Source organism: Bactrocera oleae, chromosome 2, assembly GCF_042242935.1.
Source record: "Bactrocera oleae isolate idBacOlea1 chromosome 2, idBacOlea1, whole genome shotgun sequence".
NCBI lineage: Eukaryota > Metazoa > Arthropoda > Insecta > Diptera > Tephritidae > Bactrocera > Bactrocera oleae.
The window spans coordinates 99,747,465-99,762,905 of NC_091536.1; the positions used below are offsets into that span (position 1 = coordinate 99,747,465).

General features: G+C 39.3%; 1 protein-coding gene across 4 annotated transcripts in view; it reads right to left on the minus strand.

Moving 5' to 3' along the window:
* The window catches only part of Doa (Darkener of apricot), an 80,124-nt gene that overhangs the window by 17,883 nt on the left and 46,800 nt on the right, over nucleotides 1–15,441 (minus strand). The window contains exons 1-2 of one of the 4 annotated variants that reach the window (XM_036357587.2): nucleotides 12,279–12,427; nucleotides 7,554–9,570 (exon numbers count right to left, since the gene is read on the minus strand). The exons of 1 other annotated variant lie outside the window; for it this stretch is intronic. In XM_036357587.2, the coding sequence (XP_036213480.2) occupies nucleotides 7,554–9,332 (1,779 nt within the window). In that variant the 5' untranslated portion in view covers nucleotides 9,333–9,570; nucleotides 12,279–12,427. Of the gene's footprint in view, nucleotides 1–2,738; nucleotides 7,201–7,553; nucleotides 9,571–12,278; nucleotides 12,428–15,441 lie in introns of those variants that run through there. 2 more of the 4 variants (XM_070106145.1, XM_014232656.3) reach the window with 2 other exon arrangements.

Genomic DNA, 15,441 nt, shown 5'->3' on the forward strand with positions numbered 1-15,441 from the left:
ATTGTTGAAACGTTTTCGAAAATTCCAAGATGCCGTTTTCGAAATAAAATGTTCTCTGAAGAAATGTTAAGTGCCTGCTCTAAAATACTCTTTCCCAGTCGAAAGCAGATTTTCGAAATTTGATGAGTGTTTGAGAGTGAGAACTCCACATGAGCGATTGGCAATTGTTGGCGCCCCGAGTTTGTATTTTGATTATTATTTGCATAGTAAATACAGGCGCAACATAAATGAGCGACAGGTTACGAGCCACTAAACAACTATCGCTCCGTTAGATAGACAGTTTATATGGATATATCGCTGAAGCCACTTAGGAAAATTAACAAAACAAAAATCATTGTATTCTTTTGGAATAAGTCTAGATCTGCATAAGAAGTCATGCTTAGAATATGACCTCACCACCCATTTGTACCGCGCTTTCCTTTTTAATATTGTCTTTTTTTTTTAGTTTACCAGCTGTAGCCTTGCTTCACTAATAATTTATATATGTGTAACACTGAGAAACAGTAGTTTTGTTTTATGGAGTTTCTTAACCGAATTTATTTGATTTTGCCGCGCTGCTTCCAAATCTAGTCAGTTTTTAAACTATCGATCTGAAATTTTGCACATGTACATGAACGGTCGATATCGGACCACTATAGCATATAGCTGCCAAAAAAACTGAACAATCGGAATCAAGTTCTGTGAAGGGTATAATAGCTTCGATGCAACCGCAGTTAACGTTTATTCTTCTTTTAATTTTCTTCTAATGTTACACTGCATGGCTATTTTTACAATTATATATGGTATGTGCTTATATACATCTGAAGTGTATACATACATAAATGTGGAAATATATGTATAAATAACTGTAAATATTTTGCTGTATATGTGGATATTTACAAATATATTTCGCAAGTAATTAGGAAAACTTTGGCCTTTAGCAAAGAAACACAGGGCGTATGAGTAACTCAGTACAGCGCCTAAGTATGCATATGCAAAACAGTAGCAGAGAACCCATTACGACCCAATACAGCTGAAGTAGGTGTAATCAAGCCAATTAGTGGGGACGGTGCAAAATTAAATGGTAACACCTGGGACAAACACCTTCTGACGGCTTGCAAATTCATGACGGCAGCAGCTGGGCAGCAGAAAAACATTTTAATCGTAAAGTAATGTTTCACATGATAAGTGACCAGCCATACACATAGATATTACTATATATGCCTATGTACGTTTCCATATTTAATCCAATATTTTGGTGGTCGAACCACCACACAGATTGATATTATATATATATGTACATATATTTCTCACTGCGAAATGATGATCGGAAATTGACATTGAAAGTGCCAGTGCGAGAGCAACACCATAGACGATCTTTTAGTTCCTTTCTCCATCGCCAATCAACAATGCAAAGGAGAGAGTGATGGAAATACGAAAACTGAGCAAAAAAGGTTTTAACAATAGCACAGAGTTTGCACAATTTTAATAAAGCATTAGCACACTATTTCACTACTGCAATACAAATGTTTGTCTGAGGCAAATAAAAGTTCGAAAATCGTGCCGTAGTATTAGTATGTCGGCAGCACCAGCTGAGTTGGAGAAAATCGTCTGCATGTGCACATACTCATAGTAGTATTTTATTATTTTGTTTTTAATAAACATGGTCTTCTGTCGGTTGACCAAAACTATGAGTAATCGCACTATTTTTGTTTATTGCTAAATACTTAGTACCAATGTACCTAAGTAAGAATACAAAAGTCTACCGTATTTTGCAATAATGGTCATATATTTTAAATATTTCAAATCGGTTTTTGAAAATAAAGAATATTGCAATTATGATTATTAACATTTACATAAATTTTAATAATGAGGGGCTAAAAATGCCTTTTGATCCCTCAACGCCAAACAGATCAAATTGAAATGTGTAATTCAGATATATATTCTTTTCTCGTCATCACTGTTTCATCCTCCATGATCTCGCAGTTATCTTTTACCGATTTTGCAAGGAAGCGGATCAACGAATTGTTGCCAGCTTAAACTATATATGTGGTATGTATGTATAGATCTATAAATTTTTAGCATAAATAATTGAAGTTTTGCTTTAACGGTTGCAAATTTTTCGAAAGCAAAAAATAACCAACTCGCAGTAAGCTCGCTTAGAAAACTCTAAGAATTTAGTGAAAAATTAAAAGTAATAAACAAAGGGTCGACATAGAATTTCTCAGTTTACATTTGTACTTATTTTCGAGGATAATTAGAAATCATAACGACTGCGAAATGGTTTACAATTACAAAACATTTGTGCACATTGCGATCGCTTTTAGAGCAGCTTAAAATTAACGGCAGCAAAGGCGTTAAAGTGATACATGTTCTTTTTTATCCATTTCCAGCTACATCGTAGACGCTGGGTAATTATTTACATTATTGTGCATACAAACTTTCATGCGTACATCATTTATAACCTAACATATTCTAATTTGGAACAAAATGAAATGACATAAGCAAGCGATTATCCGCACGAGCTGTTATCCTGCGAGGATATATGTGTGTATGTCCATATGTAATAAATGCCAGAAAATGGATGCAATGCAACGGAATGCGACGGATTAGTAGTTGATGGCAAAGCAGCTTACACATAGATATGTAAATAAATTAGTATGACACACAATTAACGTTGGCAACAAAGATCACGACAAACTGCAACAGAAGAACAAAAAACGAAACAAAAACAAAAATTAAAAATTCAGAGAAACTACCTCGATATAGTGTAGTGCTAGTGCGGATTTGGACATTTGATTGTGTGATTGATTTAAAATAACTGAATTACTTTGTTGCTGCTGCAACATCAGTTGATGCTGATGCTGATGCCCAGCACCGGATGCAAGAATCGGAGCAAGAGGACGGTGAGTGTCGTAGCACATGGCCGAAGTGGAGGCTGATTGGGTGAGGGGATTGACTTGAAGTGGAGCAGCAGTGGCGTTGGCTGAGCCAACACCGTGATACGAAGCACCGCCTGTTGGCTGTCGTTGCAGTTGTTGTTGTACTTGAGTATTGTGCTGCGTTGAAAAACCACCGCTGCAACCAGTCTGTAGCTGCTGTTGCTGTTGCTGATGACGAAAGAGCCTGTGCTGTATATTTCCGTGAGAGTAGTTGCTGTGCTTCGGATATAAATAAGAATCGAAGTTCTGGAATATTTGGCACTCCGCTTGTGGCGGCTGCGATTGTTGCTGTTGCTGCATCTTTGGCCCATTGAAGTATTGCCCGGGCGGCGGCTGCTGCTTACCACCTAATAACTGGAATCCGCTCGGTCTCTGCGCAGCGCTAAAAGAGGCTGAATGCGTCAAGGCATTCCCATCAAGTTGCGTGTGCATGAAATTGTACTTTGTTTGCTGTTTCTGCTGTGGCAGCTGCTGCTGCGGCGGTTGTGCAGGTGAGAAGCCAGTCATAAACTGTGTTTGTTGTTGTTGCTGCAAATTGGTATATTTATTCTCCTTGCTGGTATTGTTTTTTTGCAAAGAAGGCGCTAAGCCAGGCGCAGCTTTTGGCAGAGGCATCTGCTTCTGCTGCTGCAGATGTTGTTGAGAGGTAGCTTGTTGCAATTTCTTGCCTACATTCGAAGCCGAAGCGGTGTGCTGCAACTTATGCGTTTGCTGGTGTTGCCAGAACGGGTCTGTGGTTCCGCTCATGGCCGAGCACGCAAAGGAGTTCCAATTCAAAAAAGGGCGCTTCTGTTGCGGATAGGCGTGTTGTTGTATGGGCGCCACTATTTGTTGCTCCTCTTGCTCCTCTTGAAATGTCTGTGGTTTCCTCAGACGTAGAATGTCATGTTGCTGAATAAGTTGTTGGTCATTCTGTTGTTGCGACTGCACTTGTGACTGCAAAATTGTGTGCTGGTAGCTACAGCCACCTAGCGGTATTTGCGAGGTGGAGCTCGACTTGCCAAGGGGAAAACTCTTCTTCGATAACTGTGGTAGTTGCTGTTGCATCCTCTTGATTTTACCTTGGTCTTCAGTAAATTGATTACCTATGACGGCTGGAACAGCAATTTTGCTTGGTTGCGTGGATGTTTGCACTAGTTCCGCTGCTAAACTGCTCGATGCATTTTTGCTATTGCTATTGTTGCCAATTTTCAACAATTCGTTCAAGCACTTCTCAACCTTATTGTCTGTATCCTTTTGACGTTTGGTCAATTCTAAGTTGGCACCGCTTTGCATCTTGGTGATTTTGTAGGCTTGCTCATCGCTTGACACTGTTGCACTGCTGCCAGTTGTGGAGCCACCATTGCGAGGGGTTTGCTTTGTTGTAGGCGTCACACGGCTGCCCTTCGCCTCCGCGGATGGTATGTGAAACGACGATGTAAATTTCGATAGTTGCGGCAAATGTGTACTGCAGCAATTTGTTGTTGTTATACTACTCGTACTGATCGTGCTGTTGCTCTTTTCCGATTTGCGATCAGATGAGGATGGTGCGACAATGACACCACTATCAGCTGTCTTCATGACGCATACCATAACCGATCCAGATGATTTAGCCGCATCACTAGAAAAAGGCGTGACAATTTGCTTTTGTGGTCGCGTGGGTTCCCGTTGTTGTTTAACTTCAATTTGCGGCTGCTCTTTTCTCTCCTGCTGCTGCTTTTGCAGTTGCGTCAATGCTTGCGATTGCTTTTGACGTATCATTAGCTCGTCACTAAGGGCCGATTTCGGTTTCTCACTTGGAGCCACCAAAGAAGTTGTCAATGCAGGCGCACGCGACACAGCGGTGGCTGTTAACTGTGGCAGCGTAGCCCCCGTAGCTGCTATCGTAGTTTGGGCTGAGTCATCAACGATAGATCGCTGCATATAGAACGGACTATATTTAGCTGTCGCATCAATGCCGAAAACACTTGAGCTCGACGCACTCTTGAGTAAACCACCCATGGGATTCACTGTTCCTGTTCTCGGTGTAGCCGACGAAGTTGTCGTGTTGCTCATCAACGTGGATGGCTGCTTCATTTGCGCTGCTGTGGACGTTGGCATTAAGATAGCTGTGTTGGAATTGCTGCGACTCAATGCGGGCAAGTGTTTCATATAGGACGGTATGTGTGTGCGACTTGTTGAGCGTACCAGATTCTTCGCTGCAGTTTTAGCAACTTGTGTGTGTGACATGGCATTGTCGAAATTGGTTTGTATTGAGATCGGCCCGGAGGGAACATGGGACAGTGAAACGCTTTTATTCAAGGGCACCAACTCTGAATATTGTTGTTGCTCAGGCTGCTCCTGATGATGATGCCCCTGTGATGATGATGGTTGAGCATTTATTTTTACAGGTAGCTTGCTGACGAAATTTGTAGGCGTCAGTGGGACAGTGAGTGAATTTTCATTACAGATAAGTTTATACAGTTCTTCTTTAGTAATGGCTTGACGCACTTTCATATCCAAATGTGATAGAGATGCATTCTTCTGTAGTTTATTTGGCTTATGGAGTTCCTTTTGGGCCGCTTCGGCCACTGTCGGATCGAATATGGCCAGTTTCTTAGCTGTCTGGGCATCGACTTTAAGTGGTGCTCCTGCAGCGCCTACTGTGTTTACAGTAGGTGCGCAAATTTTCTCGTAGTTCCATATTGACCGTTTCGGTGTTTGACGTTTCTGTGAGGACATTAGATTTTCTGTCCAAAAATCGTTCATTAATTGCTTGTTGAGTGAAAGATTGGATCCGTTGGTCGTTGAGTTTTTCTGATCCGTTGACAATTGGGTGCACTGCGGTGTTATAATTCCCTGAACGCAGCCATATTGCGGCGAGTTCGAATATGGCATATTGTTACTCGAAATGCTACGTTGCAATTTCGGAGCATGATGTTGCTGTCCGACTGAGGAAAATATGGAAGGGTATGCCAAGCGAGAGCGGTTCGCGCCGATGGTTGATTGTGGATGCTCCACTGAAGTATGAGGATTGCCGAGATTTGTGGATGATGATTTCGCCAAGCTATGAACAGATACATTTGGACGGCTTGTCGTCTGTGAATTAATTGCCGCGGGTAATATAACACTTTTGCGGGAATTCAAATTTGAAAATGGCGCCTGACGACGCTTCAAACGGTCATACAAGTCCTCACACTCCTGAAACTCCTTATGCAACTTTTTGTCCAATTCAGTGTAGTCAGGTAGGCTTTTCAAATATTGATTCATCATTTCGATTTCCGCATCATAAATATTTGCATCCAATTTAACAGCCGCTGTTTGCTTCTCCAGCTCCTTCTGCTGCGCAACCAATTTATCTAAGTCAATCTCCATTCCATGCTTGGCCGAGATGGAGGTTAGTTCTGGTAAACGCAAGATGGCATTACCAACTTTGCTATCCTCGTTTTTTGGATGTGTCAAGTCCATTTGACTACGAGGCGAACCCCTTAGCGGCTTGTAACCGCGCCCATGAGTTGAACCTGTTTTATATGAGTTAGTACCATCTTTTTGACTCGGTTGTAAAGATCTTTGCCCGTTCGCACTGGAACTGTATTTGGGTGCTCGCACAGGCACAGGCGGAGGCGGCGATGACGATGGTGATGATGTCGACGAAGATAGTGATAATGATGATGCCGGACTGGACCCCATAGCCGACATCATATGCGGTGGTACCGCAGGTATAGGGATTGGTGATGATATAGTACCAGTAACTGTATTATATGACAAATGGTGATTTTTACGTGCTACTGGCGGGGTTGATTTAGGACTCGAAATCACTAACGGCCGGCTCTTTCGACCACTTAGAGGAGAAGAAACTGGCGAACACAAACCAGTCCTAGTTTCGGTCTTACTTGAAGATAAGACCGCCGCAATTTGGGGGGATACAAAATGATAAGCCTGTTGTGACCCCGATAGGTTATTCGATATGTTTGACGGCGCTTCGCCAAACGTGGCGACCGTAGTGGGCACCATTGGATTGGAAGTATACTTTTTAAAAGAGGTATTAGATTCTATTGCTTTGGTCACGCCTCGCTGTTTATCATCATTAGCTTTGGTTCCTTCAGTTTCAGGCAGAGACGTAGTAATCACAGATTTCACCGTTGCTGTTCTAGGAATGGATAATGGCGGTACTGTTTCATCACTGCCGTTTGAAAGTTCTATTTTGCTTGATGTTATTGTTTTTGATTCAGAATTGGTTTCCTCAGATGAGTGCTTAACATTTTCACTCATTTGTTTGGAAAAAGTCAAAGTAAATTGATTAAAAAAAACCTCAAAAATTTCTAATATTTAAGATATATTCTGTAAATATAGGGATATGTTATGGTTACAGCTATTTAGCTTCTAATTTACTAGCATCTAACAATTTTTCACTGTTCAACAATGCTATGTATAAATTCTCCCCCCGACTACCCACGGTTTGCCAATAAATTAATTAAAATGTTGTGTTGTAAATTGGATGTTCTGAAGACACGCTGTATGCCTTGCAACATTCAACACTGTGACATCACAGAAAACAGCTTAACATTGACCTTGAAACGATCACGAACATGTACAGATATACTGCATGAACGACAAAACTCAGAATGCCAACACATAAACCAAAATCAAATGCAACACAAACGACCAACCAACCTTGAGATACTGCTCCGGAATTTTACCATTCTTTGGGATAACAAATTTCTTAATAATAATAATTTTATCGCCTTCGATCTTCTGAATAGTAATCGGTACACCAAGTTGTGGGCGTTGAGTCTGGGGTGGACGCTGTACCGGATGTGCAGGGCGTGCGCCAACTCCCGTCTTACCCTGTGGACCTGTTAGAATGCCACCAGGATTCGGTTTTGGCGGCACTGCAGCAGTGGTCGCAGACTTTTGTATACCAATTTCAGGCTTCGGCTTTGGCTTAGGAGCAGCTGTTATCGGTTTTTGATCCTTTTTTTCACTACGTACAATGGAGAAGTGATAGAGTGGCTTGTCGTCATCAAGAATGCTTTTTTGTTGTACAGGTTTCTTTTCAACACGTCGCAACACTACTCCCAACATTGGTGCCTCATTTTTTTTGATTCCTATTTGAGTCCTTGGCGGCGAAACCTTTTTCAAATTTACACCTAATTTGACACCGACTGGTGGTGGCGTTTTAGTGCGATGTATCATTTTTCCGACAGGTATATCTCGCTTGAAAGTATCTTCTTCTATATGGTGTTTCTCTTCTTCCTCAGCAGCCACATTGTTCTTCGGCAATAAAGGATTAGTGTGCAAGACAGGCTCAGGTGCCACCAGTGGCGAAGGTCCTGGAAAGATTGCGGACAAACTACTTCGGCGACGCTCCATATTCGGTGTCGAGGTAGTTTTTGATAAAGGAAAATTAGAGATCGGTGGTAACGCCGCTGGTAAAGTGGTTGCCATTTCTTCAACTGTGCTAACGGCACTGCCTCGCCTACTTGTATTTACTGATACATTTACTGATACAGACACACTGCCCGAAGCCGAAAGTGCCGAGCCAATGCTGCTCAAACTCGAACTGTGCAGACGGTCTGGCGCCGGACTGCGTTCGTGGTGTGAACGCGGCGATGTAATAGAGAGCAAAGAAGGTCCGCCAGATATGACTGGAGACATTGAACGCTCTGGTTTTATTTCACGTGCTACAGTGTCTAAACCACGCTGGCGTCGCTGCATACGCAGTAATTCAATCGAATCAGAAATCTTATGATGATTTTGTGGGGTTTCATCCTCATCTGTGGACGATTTGGAAGTGGAACGTTTGCTTGACTCGTTCTCGTCATAAACCGCACCGCGACCTTTCGATAGATTATCATCTAAATTAAGCTCCAATTGTGGTTTCGGTGAATTCACTCTCATTTTAGAATCACGCAATGCGTCAGCCGCATGCTCTTCTATGCCTTTGTCGAACATATTCGGCAAGGAGGTTACACGTTCCAGAGGTGCGGCCAAGAGTACTAACCGATCTCCCCCTCTTGGAGGCAACATGCTGTGATCATAGGGGCTGGGAAGATGAGATGGTACCATTATGATTCCATCACTCGGTGGAGATCGTAGCTTTAGTATATCTTCTACTGATTTATTCGTGCTCACCACCTCGGGAGGTGTTGCATTGTCACTTGAACATTTGCCAGTGTTGACTAATAAATCTGGTTTGTTCACAGCAGCTGGCGTAGCAGGCGCCGATACCGACTGCATGGCAGATACATTGACAAGAGCAGCTTGGATTTCATCTGAGGCTGCAGCGCGTATGGCAGCGAATTCCGTCGCCGTCATCTGTTTTACGCTCAAACGGCGTTCGGAGTCAATAATATGAACTTGGCCACCGCCACCACCCCCACCAATACTGGCATTGTTCGAATGTAGATCGGGGCAATTAAGGGCGATCAATTCGCTAAATTCGTTGGACATTATTGCAACGTTGCAATTGGTATTTGTCTGTATTGAAGCAATTTGATTTTATTGTTTTGTTGGCACTTAAATTATTTTGCAATTGAGGTCGTGCAGTGTGGTTTTTAAGTACGTCGTTCAATGTTATACTTCTTGTGGTTAATATTTTCGAAAATCGCCTTGATTTACTCTTATTTTAACACACAATACAAATTCAATAGAAAATTTAAATTTTTTTTATAATATTACACTTTAATTGCTTAAAAAAAAACACAAAAATTAATGATTACTCAACACGAAATAGCGAAGACTGGGTGCGCCTCCGCTCGAATTCTTAACGTGCCTGAACTTAACGACGAATATTACAAATGTTCTGACCGAGCGAAAAGTGCTTTTCAATTACTGCGAAATGCGTTTCAAGTGCAATGTGAAAATGATCAACCGATCCGAGGGATGTTAAGTACATAAATCGAACGGTTACTTGTGTATTTTGGTTTTCACGCACCTCTAAACAGGACCGAGGTAAATGCAATAATCTCTTGGCAGGCATTGCATACTTGTATGTAGCAAGTCCCTCAGACCAGTTTTACAATCACGTAAATTTCTTGGCGTGCCTTTACTCGCTCTCTCGGGGTCAAATCAAACGATAAATACTGTAAATGAAGGTTTATTTTCTCATCAATCAATGTGCATACATGAGTAGGTACATAATGACGTCATTGGGAGCAAGTTTTATTGAATGAGACTAGAATTATTGAACAAAGAATCGCTTGGCAACCTTGCTCTTGCGAACAGATCAATCCACCATTATTTGAAAGAAAATTTAGCAAAATAATACCCTAAAAAATACTTCTTTAACAGTAATAATGAACCACACTTAGGGTGGACCCTCAGAACAAATCACCTTTATTGGCTCTTTCTTTCGCTCTTATGTTAACTCATTTACAACTAAAGTGGGAACTTCTCAACACATTTCTCCAAAATTTTTGGTAAATCTTCATTAAGGCAATTTGTATTTTAAAACATGAAGGGCAATTTTAGGAATATATGTTAAAAATTAACAAGTTAACTCAACTTCGGGGTAAGAATGTATACAAGCATGTACGGTAGCGTTGTGTTCTTTGAACAGTGTGTTTTTTTTTTTTTGTTTTTACATCAAATATTATGTTTGTCAATTTTCACTCTTATGCGGTTGCTTCACTTCACTTGTATTTTCGTTTTATGATCGGTTAACTATTACTATCGAATGTATTCGGCACATTTCGGAAATGTAACTGTTCTGTTTTGATCTATATAGGCAGAAATAACGGACATCGGTACATGTTAAACATCAATTTCATTTCACAATTTCCATAACGGATATTTTTCTTTCAAACTTTAAAATTTTCTGCACGGGAAGCTGCTTCCTGTCATTGTCCATTCACCTCGTCCAACGACACAGAGCGGGAAGCAAAATACAAACCATAAACTTCTATTGAGGCTTATGGTTACTTGAGTGTACATGTATATAGGTACATACGAGTACATATATACCCTGCAGTAAAGCGGCAAATTTTACAGAAAATTTACCAGTTTACAAGTAGAAACTCCTTTCGAATATCCAACTACAGTAAAAATTTATTTGACTTACACCAATTATGAACTGATATGAGACTGTAATGTTTCGGACCGGAAAAGTGGCAATGTACTAATTGTAAAGTAGTTTTTAACTAGTTGCTTGACTACAGGGTATGCATACAAGTATATATGTGAATATACGAAATTGTATTGGAAAATGGTGTAGGTATTTCCTTTTTTTTTAATTTTCTGGCGTATTTACTTAAAATAGAAATATCTAAAAATAATCACAACAACAGCAAATGTAACCAATGGCAAACAAGGCAATAAACACTCAATTGAGTTGCGGTCGATACAAAAGCTGAAGATGACGTTTGCACAGAGTTGCCACAGAGACAGTTGATCAACGCTACTCTGTGCTGATCTGTGTGGCACAACAGAAACATCACACGTGTTTAAACTGGTGCAGTGCGTGAATCAGTGCTGAGTGGTGGCGGGGGGGTAATGTCGCACACATCACCTATGTGTTGAAATAGGTAAATACGCGCAAAAGGCGGAATGGTGTGCTCGAAAGGGACCAAAGTACAAACAACGTTTTTCAGAAAAGTTAATATGTCGTCAAGAAGCAATGGGACGGTGGTGGGTGTGCACAGAAGTGCGAAATAAATGCGGAGTAAATAAAAATGGCATATACATACATAGTATACACATACATATATACACATTGTCTACATACAAGTCATGTTCGAAGTGAGAGACCGAAGGAATGGGGCGAAATTATTGCGCTTTTGTCTTTTTAAATTAGTTCGACTTGTTAAAATGTTGTTTGCTATATTTGTTATTATTTAGGAAAGCTCTCTTTAACACAAAATTATGATGAAGTATCGAGTAGAAACGAAAAAATTAAAGGAGAGAGAACACGAAATTTAATGGAACTATCGGAAGTCATTGGCAGACAAATCCATTTAATTTAATTTGAAAACACATAGAAGCTTCAGTATTTTCTATTCATGTTTGGCTCCTTCGTTTCACTCACAAATATAACCCGCTGTTTTGTCAAGTTATGCTTTCTTATTTTTTGTATTTTTGTTTCTTACTAGCCCCGTTTTTTGTCGTTGTATTTTTTATCTTAAAAATGTATAATTCACTTTTCTCTTCAAGTATAATTCTTTCGGAACCATTTTCAAAGTTATGTCACCATTTTTGGGATAACCGCGACAAACAATATATTTTTTCATATCAATTTCAATGTTGAATTTTTCAACGGGCGAAGAACTAGAAAAAACGTCTTTACAACACTGAAGTTATATTAACATGTTTTTGTCTAACTTAAGTAAACGAACACTGAACCATATATCACGCAGGGCTTGTATGGGTATATTCATGAATTGCATATATTTTCTATTATACTTGCACTCTCGCAGTCGCCGAACCGTCAATACAATTTTACATAAAGCCGTAATGTACCAAGAAAAAAATAAATTCAAATTTTGAAAAGTTTCAGTTAGTTATTGCGCGCACACAACCGTCTAATGGGGGTTTTGATTTTCTTCTGAATTAGTTTTTCGAACTTAAAACCAGTATAAGTAGCACAAACAGCAGCCTTTCGAAAGACACTATTTGCCAAAAATTCGAAATAGCTGATCATTATATATCTCAGCTACAAATATCTTTGAGTGCAAGTATTATATATAATTTTAGTTCTATATACATACATACGTATGCCTGTAAGAACTTTGGAAAAGTCACATCGTTGCTTTCGAAAATATTTCATGTAACAGTGTTGGTGCTGAAGAAAAATTGTGATGCGCGCGCATTGTTTTGAAAACAGGCGAATACGTCGGTATAAACAAATACATTCAAATAAAGTTACAATCCTCCCTGAATTAAGATTTGACGCTCTCTTAAGGGAGTTTCTCTTAAAGAAGCGAGTAAAATAAGTTCAAGCAAGAATGATAGAATACAAGTTTACGACAAGTATTTACCGTTACTTTTTTTCGGTGGTTCTGACTGTGACAATTGTAATAAAAACAAATTGAATTCTACCGCCATCTTATGACGTAATTCTTTTGGAATGAGAAGAAGAAACCAAGAAAAACTCTCAAATAGCATGTAAATTGTAAACAAAAACGTAAACATTTGAATTATTAGTTTGCTGTGACATTATTCTATTCATTTTGCTAAAACTTTTTCGCTATAAACCAATAAATTAAGTATATTTCACGAATTAAAAAAAGTGTTTGCATCTATCATTTTTATGCTCAAGAATGACACAGCGATCTTCCAACTTTCTTTCTTTTGTTTAACTCAAAATGCTTACTTATTTCATGACAGATATTTACATATATACTGGACGACACGTTAGACCGTACAGGAGTCGTTCTAATCTTCTCTTTCCTTCATATACTGAAAATAACTCTGTACAAACAGATATTGTACGATAATTGTTATATTGCAACAATGGGCGTGTAAGGCTTGTATTAGTCCTCCCTGGGTAAAGCATGCAGAAGCATGCATTAGTTTACATATCACTAAAATTGTTATATAATATATACCGTTGGTTTTTAACCGAGCGATTTAATTTGAACACACTTACAAGATAGTCATTATCATGATCAAGAAAATACTCATCCGTTATCCAATCGCCCAAAAACTTATCAAACAAAACATCACACTCTACAACCAAATCGAAATTATTGCGGCAACGATTGATACTTTTGCGTAACGAGATCGTGCCGTAAATGGCGGTCTTTTCCGACGAAGACCGCGTTGACTTGAGACCATTTCGCTGTCGTTTAACAGCTCTTTTTTCTAGTCGCCGAAAATAATCAATCTTGAGAGACCGGTGATAACAGATTTACAACGAAATAGGGAGAACACCTAAGCGGTGACACTCTATCGAAGACGTCAATAACACGACTAGTTTAGGAACTGTATCAGCCGCCGTTGACAAATGGCAAACTAAGCAATAAATGCAAGCGCATATACCTATAGACACCCGCAACATATTCAACAAATACTCACCCAGAAGAGTGCATTTTGTTTCATGAAAATGACGCAACGCAATGGTCACTGTGAATAGCCAAACTAGTTGAATTGACATGTAGCTTTCAATCAGAAATATATCGAATGTGTGTTTATGTAAGTATGGACGAGTATGTAGATGCACAAACTTACAAAACTCTAATGGACGAAAAACTAATTTCAAAGAGAATAATTAAAAGCTTTCGGAATTCATCCACTCATACCAACAACAATAAATCTATCACCGTAACACTTCAAATGGGGATTAACAAAGCACGAATGACCCGGTACGATGGGAGCACAATCGATGTTTCTTTAATTTGTTAATGCGGTTGTGGCAGGCAAGATATTTGAGTGTTACACATTTTCTGTGTCTAACCATTATTCGACACATCTATGCGAAAGCACAGAATAATAAACACAGAGAGCTTACAAGATAATCGCTGTCGTGATCCGCGAAATACTCATCCGCAATCCAGTCGCAGGTGTATATGGTGAAAAGCATTGCACACTGCGCCACCAGGTCGTGCACGCGTTCAATCTTTCTGGGAGCTGGCATCTCACGCATACTCACATAACAGGGTACACTATTATTGGCTTTGATGAAATTTTGTGCAACCAGCTGAGACTTCTCCAGATGGCGCTTGAACAGCAGTATACTCATTTTCTATTAGAAACTTTTAGATTTAGAGACGGGGTAACACACAATAGCGGACGCGGACAAACTCTAAATGCCAAAACTACACTGACTAACTAGCGTGGATGCCATTGAAAAGAGTAGTGTGGGGGAAAAATTCAGAATAGGTAAAACGCGTTAACGTATGACATAAAATAGATTTGGCAAGTAATTTGTTCAATTGGTATTTATTTTCATTGATTGCAATTCATCTTATACCTCCAACCAATTACTCATTTGTTTCCGTATGCTACGTACATATGTATATGTATATATACATCTGTATGTATATGTGCATGAGCAATCGTATTTCAGGTGCAAGGCGTGAGAGAATCGGTCTTTAAGGCGATCAAAAATAAAACTAAAGAAAGGAAGCAAATGAAAAGAATGACCGCGCCGACCTGGCGTCCTACTAGGTATGTCCCAGTTACGCATTAAAGCGAAAATAGACGGAAAATGTTGAGATGATCTTGTACCATGACTGATATTAAAGGCATATAATAGAAGCGTAAAATTTCGCTGATTTCATAAATTAATTATAAATTATGTGGATAAATATAATATAAGCTAATATTAGTCAATACATAACCATGAGATAAACATATAGATTCCAACACAATTAGCACAGAAGACATATACATATATACAATATATTAATATATAAAATAACTTAATGATTATAATGGAGATAAAAAAGGGGACATTGGAAAATTTACTACTTTTCGTTGTGAAAAACTCTATAAATACTTCTTTTGGTTTTTAAGTTGCTACTAACACATTTGAAGAATGTGTAAATTAACTTTGTAGCTAAAGTGTATTTCACTTGGAAAATTTATGTTTCTTATAGTGGAAACTGTGTTTAATTAATTAAAT